At 44.3% G+C, this 14992-nt stretch overlaps 1 protein-coding gene across 1 annotated transcript; it reads right to left on the bottom strand.

The window, feature by feature from the left end:
- Positions 1–3901: 3901 nt before the first annotated feature.
- On the bottom strand, positions 3902–5614 carry LOC118779119 (potassium voltage-gated channel subfamily A member 10-like). The gene has a single exon (XM_036531024.1). It carries the CDS (start codon positions 5612–5614, stop codon positions 3902–3904), a length of 1713 nt encoding a protein of 570 aa, XP_036386917.1.
- Positions 5615–14992: the final 9378 nt, after the last annotated feature.

The following is a 14992-nucleotide window of genomic DNA, read 5'->3' as shown; positions in this document are numbered from 1 at the left end:
AGACACCATTAAATCATAAATAGACTAATAATTCACAAAGCTGGATATATGCAGCCTTAAAATAGGTCCTGTGGCCAACAGTGGCCCACCTGGTCTTCAAACTAGCAGCCCCCTGCTCACAAGTTAAGAAAATGAACCTGCAACCAGTTAATATCACAGTTTTCTCAGGGTTTAAATATACCAAGTTTAAATATATCTTTCAGCCACAGCAATTCCTGAATCACAACAGTACTGATTATGCTGTGGGGAGAGCTGACAGCAGAGCTGCATATAAAAATAACAGCCCTCTGGTGCGGTGACACGCCTGCGCGGAGGTGTCAAGCAGTGACCCGTCTCCTTCCCCATCTGCGTGACCTGGCAACCGAGCAAAATGCCACCCTCCCGCTTGCTGCCGGGGGGACGGGGGGTTGTGGGCGGGGGGGGTAAACAGAGGGCAGGGTGGGAGCTCATTATTTAACACCGTCGTGGAATGGTGAAGCTAACGAGAAAGACGCTCCATCGCCCTTTTAGGAGTGAGTGCCCAAGAGACGTTTTGAGAGTTGGAGTAAGGTCATTCAAATTGGTTTGGGTAAATCAGGTATATCAGTGCTGCAGGCCAGTTCATGGCAAAAACAGACTTTTTTTGAAAGAATGTTTCATTCTCAAATGTTTCCAACATTCTCCAGCAAAATAAATAAATAGAATGTATTTATTTGCTAGACACATTGTATTTTTCCTGTCTTCATTTCCTACTCTTTATTTCCAATACAAGCATGAGACATACTGCACGGAGAAAAACATCATCAATCAAAATATGGTACTTTATCAGGATCCCTGGATGATAGGTACAGAAGTTGTCCTTTAACGGAAATCTTGCTTTTCGATTCTGACATCAGACAGATAGCAGTGAACATTCATACGGTATCCAGTAGAGGAATATCAGGCACTGCAGTAATGCTGATGGAAATGTGCAACACACGTATGATCAGTTCATTCCCACTGCGACAAAGTGAGCGAGTGACCAGACAGGGCAGGTCACTAAGGGGCCTCAGGACAACTGCAGCAGTATGGTAGTGCACCTGTCAAACCAGGCTGCTTCCATTAAGAGCTTTCCATTCTCTGCTCTTCACTGCTGAAGTTTATTACAATATTTGGGGGGGTGACAGTGTAGCATAGTGGTAAGGAGCAGGAGGCTGCTGGTTCAATTCCCCGCTGGGGCACTGCTTTCGTATCCTTGGGCAAGGCACTTAACCTAGAATTGCTTCAGTGAATATCCAACTGTATAAAGGGTCACATAAAAAAAAAAAGTAACTTACATAAGTCTGCTAAATGCCCATAATGTCATTTAATGTTACATCAGCAATTTTGGCCTTTCAATTTTAAACTTTTTTTTTTATTCCTAGAGTTTGGGAAATGCCTCTTGTTCCCACCCAGTTAAAGAATTTTCTGAAAAACTAGGTGCAATTACCAAAATGACCATAGTAAAACTACAAAAACATGAGATACGATGTGGCTTACACAATGTCTCTGCTATTGATGACTGAATTCCTCTCAGCTGATGCATGACTCTAAATACCAAATACAAACATATATGTGTTAATGCCTCATTCTGTGGAGAGGGCTGAGTGTGTTATTTCACTCATGACCACAAACAGATGCCTCAGAAACTACATGCTGGAGTGGATACACTAAATTGGCACTCTCAGAAATGTTATTATGAAGCCACTGATAAAATGTGACAATCACAGACGAGAGAAAGACAAGCTTTATGGCAAAACAATACAGTGCAATTTCATCCTCTTTCTAAAGATAGATCCTGACATTACATAAACAGGCAGCATGTGCATATCAAATTTAAACAATGGCAACATGAGATTTTTACCAAGTATCAAATGACATTTTCTTTCATGAAAGAAATGCTTATTTGAAAATAGCTTTTTCATGATTTTTATGATGTTTTTTATAAAGTTTTAGAGTTGATAGTTAGTAAAAGGTCAACGGTGACCTTATGACCTTACATGGTCTGGAACATTTTTATTGCATGTCTACAGGTCAACATGCTATAAAAGCCATATAAAGAGTCCATGATTATTATCACAGGCTTTGAATTCTCATTTTGAATTTTACTTCGCCTCTGAATGAACTGAGACAAAGGGAAAAGAGAGAAATTATGATCCTCCACAAGTAGTCTTTCAGGGTTTAGACTGGTGATACATGCTTACATATGAGGTGAAAGCATGGAGTAGTTATTGGGGAAGGGGATTCCTAACCAGTACAATCCAGGTCTATAGTGGGGTGTGGCTGATGTACCTTCGAGTAAAGTTCTTAACCTGAAAAGCCTCAGAGTAACTACAATCAGGAAAACTGTATAAAATGTATGTTGTACAGGTCTATCTGGAAAACAGCATCATAAACTTTAGGCTGGACTCAGAAAAGGAGCTATAATCTCCTAGTGTTAAATGGTAAAAAATGGTATTTGTCTGTGCTGTAATAGCATTGTCAATATTTACATACAACAGATCCAGGGATAACATGGTTAATCATAACATTAATTCAGCTTGTAATGGATGTTTTTACTTTCATGCTCACTTTAGGGGCCAAATATGAAATTCTGAAGACTCTCAAGATAGTGACCTTTGCATTAGTGTATAAATGCTGTCCAGGGATTGTACAGAGTATCTCTTAGTAGCCATTGAAGAAATGACAATGTGGAGAAATTGGAGCATTTACTTTGGCGTTGTTTGGAGTTTCTTAGCAATAAAAGGCACTCAAATGTCAGATACATGAATATATAAAAACTTTATCTGAAATAGAAAAATAATCATGAAATAATTGATGCATGGTTCATTAAGTACATACAGATTCTTACTGAAGTATTGCTGGAATCTGTGAAGATAAGAATCTGTTACAGAGTTGCTTTTTCATCATTTATTGCTTGCATAAAAAGGAAAGCCATTTGCTGTATAATTCTTATCCAGCTTATCTACAGTGCCAGTGCATAGTACATCAGTACATCCTTTCATTAAAGGATAATGAAAAGGATAGAGATTACAATGTTTATTATCATAAATACAAAAACCCACACTTGAATTGAATAAATGTGCTGAATGAAAACCTATGACTGTATGGTGCTTGTGATGTGTTCATTTAAACTACATAATTTCCATAATTAATTTCACTGATTGACCTACAGTATGTCTGAGAATGAAATGCATATTTTGAAAGTGTATTCGAAGAATGAGTAATTTTTAACTGTTAATCTATTTTATGTATACACAAGGTTTCAGCTTTAAATGTGTCATGCATTGTTATTTGATAATAAACATTCCTTAATATAATTCACATTGTTAATATTAATATTCAGATTAATATTGTGTAACTAATAGAATCCAGTATTTTATAATGATACTGCATTACTCACCATCACATCACAAGGCCAATTCAGTAATTGCTGGTTCAGTTCAAATACTTGATGTGCGTAAAGGGACATGCCTTTGGATAACTTCATCGGGCTCCAAAGCATTTTCCTCAAAGCAAAGCCACCACTATCTTTCCAGGCTGCAGGCTGGAACGTTTTTGATTAAAAAATAATAATAAAAGCTGGAGCTTTTGAACAACCTGAGTTGTATGCAAATTATTTGCTCTGAAAAATTCAGAATAAAATGCAAAGCCACAAAAAGGCTTTGTCAGCTGATTTTGGGTGCATCTTTATGCAATGGTAATCTCTAAAATTGCATACACGATGAATGCATACTCAGTTTTAATGGCATAGTATGCTGCTGGTCCCATTATAATCCCACTGTCTTTATTCACTCTTGTTCTGTCCATACTCAGATTGAGTGCATAATTTTGCAGTTACAAGCATATGCAGTGATCAGGAATCAGCTGCATCGGAAATAGCTGTCCTGTAAGCGTTACTATGTCAGGGCCTCCCATTTTTGGATTTGTCACTCTGCCAGTTGCCATTGGCCTTGTTGAGGGAGGCTGTGCTGCCGCGCTTGGTGCCGGTCCCAGATTTCAGCCCCGCCTCCACCGCTGCGTCCAGCATGTGCTTCTCTTCCTGCTCCGTCTCGCGGTGGTAGAAGTAGTTGAAGTTGGAGACTATGACGGGCACGGGCAGGGCGATGGTCAGCACGCCGGCAATGGCGCACAGCGTGCCCACCATCTTTCCACCCATAGTGATGGGGCACATGTCGCCGTACCCCACGGTGGTCATCGTCACCACCGCCCACCAGAAGCCCTCCGGGATGCTGATGAACTGTGTCTGGGGCTCGTCCACCTCGGCGAAGTAGATGGCGCTGGAGAAGAGGATGACCCCGATGAAGAGGAAGAAGATGAGCAGTCCAAGCTCCCTCATGCTGGCCTTCAGGGTCTGGCCAAGGATCTGAAGCCCCTTGGAGTGCCGGGAGAGCTTGAAGATTCGGAAGACACGCACCAGGCGGATGATACGCAGGATGGCCAGCGACATGTTCTGGCTGGAGTTGGCATCCGGTGTGGCCATCCGCTCCGTCACCAGGGTGACGAAGTAAGGGGTGATAGAGACGATGTCAATGATGTTCATGATGTTGTTGAAGAAGTCCCTCTTGCTTGGACAGACTACAAAGCGCACAGTGAGCTCGAAGCAGAACCAAATTATGCAGATAGTCTCCACTATAAAGAAAGGGTCGGTGAAGGTAGCGGCAAGTGTCTTGGGGGTGGGGCTGGGGGGAGAGAGAGAGGCGTAGCCATCCTGGGTTTGGTTGAGGAGCTGGGACAGGGCTGGGAAGGTGTCCATGTCCTCACGGAACTCCGGCAGCGTCTCCAAGCAGAAGATGACTATGGAGATGACAATGACAAAGACAGACACTAAGGCCACCGACTTAGCTGCGCTGGAGCTCTCAGGGTATTCAAACAGGAGCCAGAATTGCCGGTGGACTTCATTAGTGGGCAAGAGCACCTCCGGCTCCTTGATAAAACCCTCTTCCTCACGGAACTGCTCCATGGCTTCGCTTCCCAGTTCATAGAAAACAATCTCATCTGCAAAGACATCCAGTGGGACATTAGCCGGCCTCCGGACCTTACCTCCAGACTGGTAGTAGTACAAAATCCCATCGAAGCTGGGACGGTTACGGTCAAAGAAGTATTCGTTCCTCATGGGGTCAAAGTAGTCCATCCTTTTCATGGGGTCCCCCAGGAGTGTGTCTGGAAACTGGTCCAGGGTTTTGAGCTGAGTCTCGAACCGCAGGCCAGCGATGTTGATGATCACCTTCTGTTCCCCGTCATCCAGCCCCCCCTTTTCACAGAAAAGGTCATCGCAGCACTCCTTAGCCAGCTTGTTGAAGATGGTCTCGCTCTGCGTCCCATCACTGTTCAGCAGGAGCTTCCAGTTGGAGACCAGGCTGCCGCTGCTTGGGCGCCCCCTTTTGATGGGCGCGGGAGGTGTTGTGGGTGAGGCCCCCTGTTTTCCTGGCTGCTGCCCTTGTCTTCCCCGTTGAGGTGAATGCGGCGGTGTGCTCAGGCGGTTGTTTCCCCTGCTTCGGCCAGGCGTGCCCGCAGTGAGCGTGGTCATCTCGGTCTGGCAGTCTGAGTCACCCGGGTCACCCACATAGATGCCGACATCATCTGGGTTCTCAAAGTTAACAAGGGACACCTCCATCGCCCCACCACCTCAGGCAATGGGGTCAGTGGGGAGCCGCACCCAAGTTGAAATAATGCAGGAAACAACTTTTCAGATGCAGGGTATCGGTAGCATCTACATCAGTGGACTTTCACAGGGAGAGGATCCTTTCTCTTTTCCTCTAATCTGCAAACAAAAAGAGGCAAAAGTTAGAGCGTGTGTACACCTGCTAATCCTCACTCTGCTTTTGGGCAGAGTCTGAGGCACTGCGAGGCTGCGTGACGTCCCAGGAACTTGTGTACCTGGTAACGTGTCTCCTGGTTACCATGGTCCCTTTGGAAACAGTGAGGCAGCACGTTGGGGGAGAGGGGACACGTCTCTGGGAGTGATTTTGTGACTGCGCACATGCATCTGTGTGACTCAGAGGGAAATACTCCACCAGTATCACCATGCAACTGAAACCTTTTTCTTGGAGATTTCCTGGAAGGCCTGTCATGTGCTATTCATAGCGGTGTGAAGAAACTGAAATAAAGATGCTGGGAGGAGGACAGTGTGGCTGTGTGATTTTGTTAACAACAAACACATGGCAGGGAATAAAATGTTACAACAGTGAAGCACTGATCTGGGATCTGTGTCCAGCTGCTCTAGGCAGAGTCTCTGCTGGGATAGCTGAGAACCTGAGCCAGGTTGCTTTGAGTGGTGGGGATGAGAGCTCAGAGCAGGTGGTTGTTTGGTGAAAGGGGAGAGTGAGTAATGAGCTGATCGGCTATTACGGCTTGTTTTGTTTCTCCTTGCGTAACCCTGCAGGCGTGATGCTGTCACTAATGCGGTACCATCAGGGCCATGAATAATGCACTCACAGAGGCATGCGCTTCTTGCCTCTCTCATGCCCCTGTGTGACTCACTGTGTCTGACTGCTGTCTCCATGCATATGTGTTATGATCCCCTGCACTTCTCCCTCAGTCTCTACATCATCGCCCTCATCACATCTCCCTCAGTCTCTACATCATCACTCTCACAGACTTTACCTGCATGTCTAAATATTGCATTAAATGTTTATCTGTTACTGCCTCATGTAAGGTTATCCACATACTACTAAACACCATAATGTCTCTGACTTCATGTTTCTCCGATATCATGTTAAGCATATACATAGTATGATAGCGATTGAGAAACACTGCTCTACATCATACTGCAGTTTCTTAATTTCTGTAGAACTTTTTTAGCCTTACAGCAGCACTGTATTGATAACTCACCTACTGAACTATATAACAGAGTTCAACCTGTCTGGTTTGAGATGATGGCTAGAGGTAACCGTAGCTTCTCACCTGATTCAATCTTCATGGCCTTTAAAATGGCAGTAGCTGTCGGCAATTGACACCAAAACCCCCTTCCTGCACTCTGGTAGAAAAAGATGGCTCCGTGACAACACTGCACCCAGAGGTATCGCCACACCTCTCCTTCTGTTCACTCAATATTCCACTGAATTTATTAAAGTTAAGGAGTGCTCGATTTCCACCAGGTGAGCGGCTTAGCTTTCTTTCGCCGTGTTCTGTCTGAGATGCTAAGTGAAGAGGTTACCTCAGGCACAAAGCACATTACACAGCAGGTCTCAACACCGCCTATTCAGACGGCCGAGAGGACAAGAGGAAAAGGTGAAAGTTTGTTCCCTCAAGCATTCTGACAGACAGCAAAACAGCCGAAGATTTGAAAACAAACTGTGCAAAGAGAGGAGGATCGATTTTAAAGGGATGGTAAGTTGAGGCAGGAGGGAGGGAGCTTACAAGAAGTAGAGGACAGAGGGTGGGGCAACGTGCGGAATGTACATGCTGATGTGACAGGTGATTTCACAGACTGATTGATGTCTCTCAGAGCTGTCTCTGTTGGAGACGCCTCCTGGGCCACATCAATAAAAGCAAAAGATGTGCAAGCTTAAAAACTGTTTAAAACCCCTCTCCAGAGTCTAGGAGAAACATTTCTGGTAACATATACACTACACATATACAAGTTACACTACTTTGAAGTATGTAATGAACAACTTGCATGCAATTTTATTAGTTCTTCTGTTAACCACTGAAGCTGTTATTAACCATCCAAATAAACTTTGCACGACATAAATGTGATACAAATTTGAAACATATTTTCAAATTAAAACTAGTCAAACTAACTGCTAGAGTATGCAACAACAATGTATTTTAGAGGTTTTTTAAATGTAAATACCTTCAGGTTATTGAATGTTTACTCTGAATCAAGTACACTAACGCTACTGATTTTTCAGATGGTCCCTAACTGGTCAGTAAAGTAATCTAATTAATTTGTTTTATGCTACGGTATATTCTTTCACAGCCTCCCAAACTGTTGAAAGTTTTATTTCCAAAATGATGAACATCGAAAGATCTCATGACTAGGCAATACAGAAAAAAAAAATTTACTCAGGTTTATTGACTTGTTTTTGCCACCATTCATCACCAATGTCCAGACACGATCTATCAACACCAGACACTTGGGTTAATTAGTTGTTTAAAGCTTGGCTAAACTGTCAGCACATGTGACAGCTTGACAGTTAACAAAGACAGTATGTCATGTAGGAATAATTGTTTCTATTAATTAAATGTCTACTTATTTGCACTGCAAATAACCTGAGGTGTGACTGAAACAATGATAGTCATGTTAGGGAAAGCATTCATTTGGAAGTTGGAACTGAGTCTTCTTGCCGCATTGTCTCTATTGAACTGTGGTTCTGAGATCCAATTCCAGAGGGTACAGATTCTTCCTCAGTAATCTGAATCTCAATCTCAATTCAAGTCTTTAAACTTTCTTTAAGGTTCAAAGAAATATGCTATGACAGGATTTTCTTTTGCTATCATAAGTGACTACTTCTGGGTCACGTTCAGTTCTATGTTGATCACCAAAGACACAATGACCTCTGAACCCTAACGAAAACTATTTCTCATCAACACATGAATACAAACACAAAGACGCTGGTGCTCCCCAGGAATCTATGACAACCCTTCTATGACAGCCTCTCTGTCGCCGCTATAACAGTCACTTCTCGTGTGTCAGACCTCAATGGTGCAGGAGGAAAACAGTCCCAGTAAAGTCAAACTGGGTACTCGACACTGAAACACTTCTCTGAGGAGTCAAGCAACACTCCTTCATATGATAAGCAAGACCATGGCTTTAAGCAGAGTCGAGGATTCAGACCTCAGAAAAAAACTTAAGGCATCAACACATCACTATCACATTCCCTGACACCTCGCTGCTCAGCCCTGTCCCGCCACCTCCTCCACACCCGCCCACCCCCACACAGAAGCAACCCCCCGCCACTCTTACCGGCATCCCCGGGTCTGCACCAGGACAGAGGTCCCCGGGCGCGATCTGTCCTCCCTCTCCCTCCTCATGTGGGAACACAATCAGGAGATCAGAATGCCTTTAGCTCTATTAAAGCTTCCATTTGGTAACCTTACGCCAGGGTGTAACAAGAGCCGCTTATAGGGAGGCACATGCACCCGCACCCTTACGCACACACACTCAAGCACATGGACGTACGCACACACTCCCCTACCTGGCGGAGGGTTTTAAAAGCCGGGCTGGGGTGAGGGCCGTCCCCTCTTCAACTCTCTCTCTCTCCTGTTCTCTCTCCTGGGAAGGTGGAGGTGAAGTGCACTGTGTGGATCACCTCTCTGCAGAAGCCTACAGAAGTTTCGGAGTGGTGGGACCTGAACCCCCACCCCCCCCCTAAACTCCTGCAGAGTAAGCAAATGGAACCGTGGGTCAGGATGTGCAGGGATTTGTCCGCCCCATTCCTCCAGAGGGGACGTGGCATTGCTAGAGGCATTCCGCTCAAAGGCACACGGTCATCTGTCACAATACAAACTAGCGGCCTCCCCAAGGGCTGGTTCACTCTCAATTTTGCATCACACCCATTGCATCCATACCAGTCAGACCGTTCCAGCTGTGCTTGACAACCCACGCGGAGGGGAACGCTTCAGTCCAATGTCACCTTCAGCTTCAAATGGCCTACAAGATGACACAGGGAAGAGCAGAACAAGGCTGAGAAATGTGAAAACAATAGGTGATTATTGTGGTTACACAGTGACGAAGTGGTGATGACACCATCGGTTGTGATGCACAGTTTCATTCTCATTGTTATATTCTGACAACAGTAATTTCACATAAAATATCCAGAAACCCCCCCTCCTCTAATTCTCTCTGTCCCCTGTTTGAGTGTTTGGATGCTGTTACAACACTGGCCCTTCTTCACTAACATGGCAAGAGGGAAAATGCATGTACCTATGAAAGGAAGGGATCTGGATAATCATAAACCCTGACATTTATTTATTTATTTTCTTTTAAACATGGGATGGACCTCCCGTTCCATTTAAACCAATGGGCTAAGGTTGTTGGAAAAGCCTTTTGAAAGTCTTGGACATTCTTCTGTTCCCCTTATTGTCACCATTATTATTCCAGTATCTCTGGGACTCCTATGTTAGCCAGTGACCCAGTGGCTCTGGAACACACTGAGGCTCTTACAGAAAGCCTCAGTGAGTGTGCAGAGCCCACATGAAACTTTGTATCCAACAGAGAAACGACTGGAGAAGAAGCTGCAAGCTAAACACTAAAGGCAACTCCTGAAAAAACAATAAGCAATTCTGACAATCAGTGATTGCTGACTGATTGCTAAATTAATCCGCTATGGCAATTTGGATAGATTAGTTTCAGTCCTTAGGCTTAATTATGCTTGTCTCTCATGCCTGCAATGAGAGGGTGCAGGTTACTCCAGACTTTGAAGTGCAACTTCTTGATCACAAGATATTAAAGTGGAAGAGTTAAACTAGGAAAGGCCTTGCCACTAAGAAACCTAAGAAAGGACAAGTCAGCACACTTTTGTCTAAGGCCAACAAAGGCCAGACAGCATGTGATTCCTCAGTGAACAAAGGAAGCTCTAATAATAACAATAATAAACTTGCTTTTTTTAAATTTTGCTTTTTCTTCATTTGCACGCAGACATCCAAGTAAGGCATATAGCTCAAAGAGTCTTATCTGGAGTACACACATTAGTGATATTTTTCAGTAAAGCGGGGTTTACTGTTCTGAAGGTTGGGTAGATTTCTGTTTGTTGACTGTGGCTATCAGTAGCTCCAATCACAAAGCCGCCCCCCCCCCATGACAACCTACACCCCATGATTCCCCGGAGAGGTTACGTTATGGTAACAAAATGATGATCAAGCAGTCACTGCAGCAAGTGCAAGGTGAGGTAAGGCACAGTGTTCGCGCAAAGACACTGAAATCATTGATTACTTTGATATCGAATTGTTAATTTACTGATCTTCTGCCGATGCGCTTTTGTCAAAAAATGTGAGAATAATATAAAGCTTCCATGAACACAGACAGAAACATATAGACAGTGACTAAAGGTTTCCCAGTCTGGTACAATGGAGAAGAGGAAGGCACCGCTACATCTCTACATACAAAGCTCTGTTTGTTCCTTAAATTTCCTCTCTGATGCTGTGGATTTGCTTCTGAGCAAGAGCTCACGTTCAGTGTGAGATGCTCCAAGGACAGGTACTGTAAAAGAGAACAGGTACTTTGTCAGGGTATTGGATTTTACTGAACAGGAAAAAGCTATCACTGAAAGTTATTGCACCAAACAAAATGATGTCTAGAATTAACTGTTATTATTTGCTACACAAGATTACAGACAAATGAACATTTTGATGAATGTTACTGAGAACTGCCATTAGCATTCATGTCTTCTGTAACTTATTGAATTAGGTGTCTATATTTTGTGTAATTTATTATATTAGCTGCTTTTCCTGTGATTTACTAGATTAGATTTGCATATCCTTCAGACTAATTCCCAATTACCTGCCCTGTCTATCATACAGCAATTAAAGACTAAAACTACAAAAAATGTCTTTGTGATATCACAAAGAGTTAAGGATGGGTTTTGAGTTTGTGATAGGAGAAAATATGAAAGAGTTTATTAAACAATGTTCAATTTCACAGTGTTTCACCGCATTAATGATTAAAAAAGTGTTCCTATGCCGACATTGCATGGTGCTCATAACATCATAATGACACCATAATTACATACAGCATGCAGTCCACTTCAAAAATTTATCTCATTTATTATATTGGCTGCTTAGTATATTTCCATGAGGAAAGACGCCACAACTTGATCTGTCCATTCAAGTTTTCAAACGTATCAGTAACCGACAGCTTTTATTTATAGAGAGGGAGGAAAGATGTCCTTGCTGATTCAAGCAAGGCCTGTGCCAGCAAGCAAGAGTTTGTCAAATTAACAGAATGGCTGTGCAGTCAGTAAAGTGTGAGGAGGTCTGGGGCTGATGACATTAGATCTATAGAGCTGCTGGCCCACCTCTCCATCTCCTTTCCGCCTAGCTGGCCCTTCAACAGAAATTCACCAATCAAAGTTCATCTTGCACATTTTGAAAAGGACAGCCAAATTGGCCGCGGCTATTGTGTTACATGATAAAGAGCCAAACGGTGTTCGTGGACAGAATGCATTCCCTCATCGATTTGTCTTTGCTAACGGAGCTAGAGATCCCCCCCACCACCCCCCGACCCCCCACCCCCGTATCCTTGCAGCGCCGAGTTAGCAGAAGTGCGCGGGGGGGAGCAGGACGTGGCTGAAGGTCGCAGAAATGCTTCCGCGTTCCTGCGGTCCTCATCCATCTTGCGTTGCGTCCTCCCACCTGCGCTGAGGCATCAGTCTTCCTCAGCTGGAATTTGCTTTACGTGACCGGCGGCTCGACACCCCAGACGGGCGGGCCGCGCGCATGCTCCGCGGCATCTCTCTGCTGCTCCTCGCGCCAATCAACACTTCATTACAGCCATTACCGTGCCTCGCCTCCCGCTGCAGCCGCCATCAGTACCGCTGCTCTCATTAAGAGAGTGACAGCATGGGCAATTTGCCTTCGTCTGAATGGTTTCTGAGCAGCCGTTTGTGCGGCGTTCTCATGTCAGGAAGTTGTAAAAATGACAGAGGAGGAAGGAGGTGAAGGGAATGAGTTTTAACTACTTATTTGGCTTTGTCAATACTCTGTAATAAACAGTCATACCGGCACCGCATAACTTAACTGATCCGAGCAGAGGGAAAGAGTGGGAATAAGGGAAAGGATGACATGGATGGATAGGAGAGAGAGAGAGAGAGAGAGAGAGAGAAAAGGGAGAGAGAAAAAAGGGAGAGAGAGAGAGAGAGAGAGAAGGGAGAGAGAAAAGGGAGAGAAAGAATGAAAGGAGAGACTGCAACGGGAGAAGGTGAAGGAATCGGAGAGAGAGAGAGAGAGAGACAGTGCAGAGGGGGAAAGGGAGAGGGGAGAGTTAGAGGGGGAGAGAGTGTAAGATGAGCCCTGATCTGTGAAACCCACCCACTCTGCTCCACCACCTCTCTGCCTTGGCACGCTGTCACCTCGCCATCACCAGCTCCTCCTTCCCCATCACTGTGACAGTATGACAGCGTCGCTCCGTCACCCGCCGTGACACTGTCAAAGTCACTGTAAACACAGAGATGCAGTAGGTAACCGGTGATTCATACTGACAGCAACACACAAACTGCGACCTGTCCCACAATGCATGGTTATAGGGTACAGCATAAACATGTGGACATTCTGTATAATTCTGTATTCTGTATAAACTGCCTAAATATGGACACCACAGAATATACAGACATCACAGCACATCATAGTCAATGTGTACTGTTGGCTGCAGCAGTCCCCCATTAATGTTATATGTGAACTTATTGTTTATAATTTTGAACATTCTAGTTTAGCTTTTTGTGTTTATATTCTACATTAATTTAATCAGTTTTGCAGCTTGCACTGTTCCTTAACTGTTATCTACTTGCTATCTGGCTAATGTTATTGATTTACAATCAAAGCCAAACCAAAAATCTATTCACAGATTTCAACAGATTTCCATGTGAACTAGATTTATTTTTAAAATCAAGTACGAAGACTGCATCTGCCATGTCGGTGTAGTTTGACACCTAAAATGTTATTTGATCTGTGTTTGTTGAACTTCACAAAAATGCAGTGTCAGAGGAAAAATACATAAATAAACAAAAATGCACCAGTTTGGTTCCCGAAAGCTAAGGGTAACTCAACTGCATTTGTATTGAATCTGAGCCTACATCTTCCAGCACTTTCCCTCATCGGTGGGATGCTCCTGTACTCTCTGGGAAGAGCTCCCCATCTCTGAAGTGAGCAGAGAGGGCCATGGCAGCTCTTATGTAAGTTTAATCAGAGGGGTCAAGACACAGATGATTAATGCAGATGGGAAACTAATGCAGATCTGACAGCAGAAGAATGAACAGACCCGCAGATGTTAAATTATTGGATGAGAAAGTAAACTGTCAAATGTACAGCCACATGGAACAGAAATAGTCTTTTTATATCTATAATTTAACTGTAGCTTTCACAAGGCATGTCTGGCCTGGAAATCATATATTTACGCTTCCCCTTCCCATGTACGCGTCCGTTAAGGCGGCCATTATGGAAACGAAATTGAAACGCATGTCAGAGAGCACGCTCTGGTAATTCTCATCCAGTAACCTTATATGTTCGGAGAAGCCCCTCCCAGTGAAAGAGGGGACGCGGGCACAAAGATGTGCCCAGTGTGTGACACTGTCCTCTCCAGACATTTCTCTCTTTTCAGTGTCAAGGTGGAGAAGGATCGCCTTACCCCATAACGAGGTTAATGGATCACAGGGGTGCAGCCCCTGAAGTTGACCCTGTTAACCAGATTAATGGACCTGCGGGGGCAAAGCAACGCAGGCCTAAAGGTGCCTCCATGGCACGCCCTCTACCAACACATGACTGTGGTCTTCATTTGAATGGCTGAGTCTAGTCTGGTAGAGCAATGAGGCAAGACCACATTGGTGCCCTCAGCAATCCTGCAGTGCTCACACAGACTGACAGTGCAAAGGATCCTAACTGAAATACTGTTCTCTAAACAGGAGGGACAAATATTCACAGTGGTGAGAATGGATTTGGTTGCATCTGTTTTTCTTTCCAAAATGGCCTATGAAGGGTTTTTGTTCATGTTTATCCTGGCGCCTACTCTCACCTATGAGCGAAATGCCCAAGTGGACCTGGATGTTAGAGGGGTTTTGAGCGTTTGTGTGGACTGTGTGGTAGCTGCTGCTTTTCTGAATATCTCACTTAAACTGGGTGCAACCACACTGAAATTCCAGTTGTGGATCTTTGCCATCTGTGCAATTTATTGACCGATACTGTTTCCAGGGATACAGAAGGCCTGTACATTGACAGCCAGTGACTCATCAGGTCTCCGGGGTTGGTTTCAATGCCTAGATCACCTGCTCCCCACCCTCAGCCCCTGGTGATCACCTGTGTTTTTGCAGGTGCACTGGACACAAACAATTGAATACCTCAC

This window comes from Megalops cyprinoides, chromosome 6 (assembly GCF_013368585.1).
Source record: "Megalops cyprinoides isolate fMegCyp1 chromosome 6, fMegCyp1.pri, whole genome shotgun sequence".
In the NCBI taxonomy this organism is placed as follows: Eukaryota; Metazoa; Chordata; class Actinopteri; order Elopiformes; family Megalopidae; genus Megalops; species Megalops cyprinoides.
Note: the sequence above shows the minus strand (reverse complement) of the source record. Positions and strands in the feature narration are given on the sequence as shown.

What these genes read in the sequence shown, in the direction of transcription:
- LOC118779119 (XM_036531024.1), bottom strand. Translation starts at nt 5,614, where the DNA reads ATGGAGGTGTCCCTTGTTAACTTTGAGAACCCAGATGATGTCGGCATC.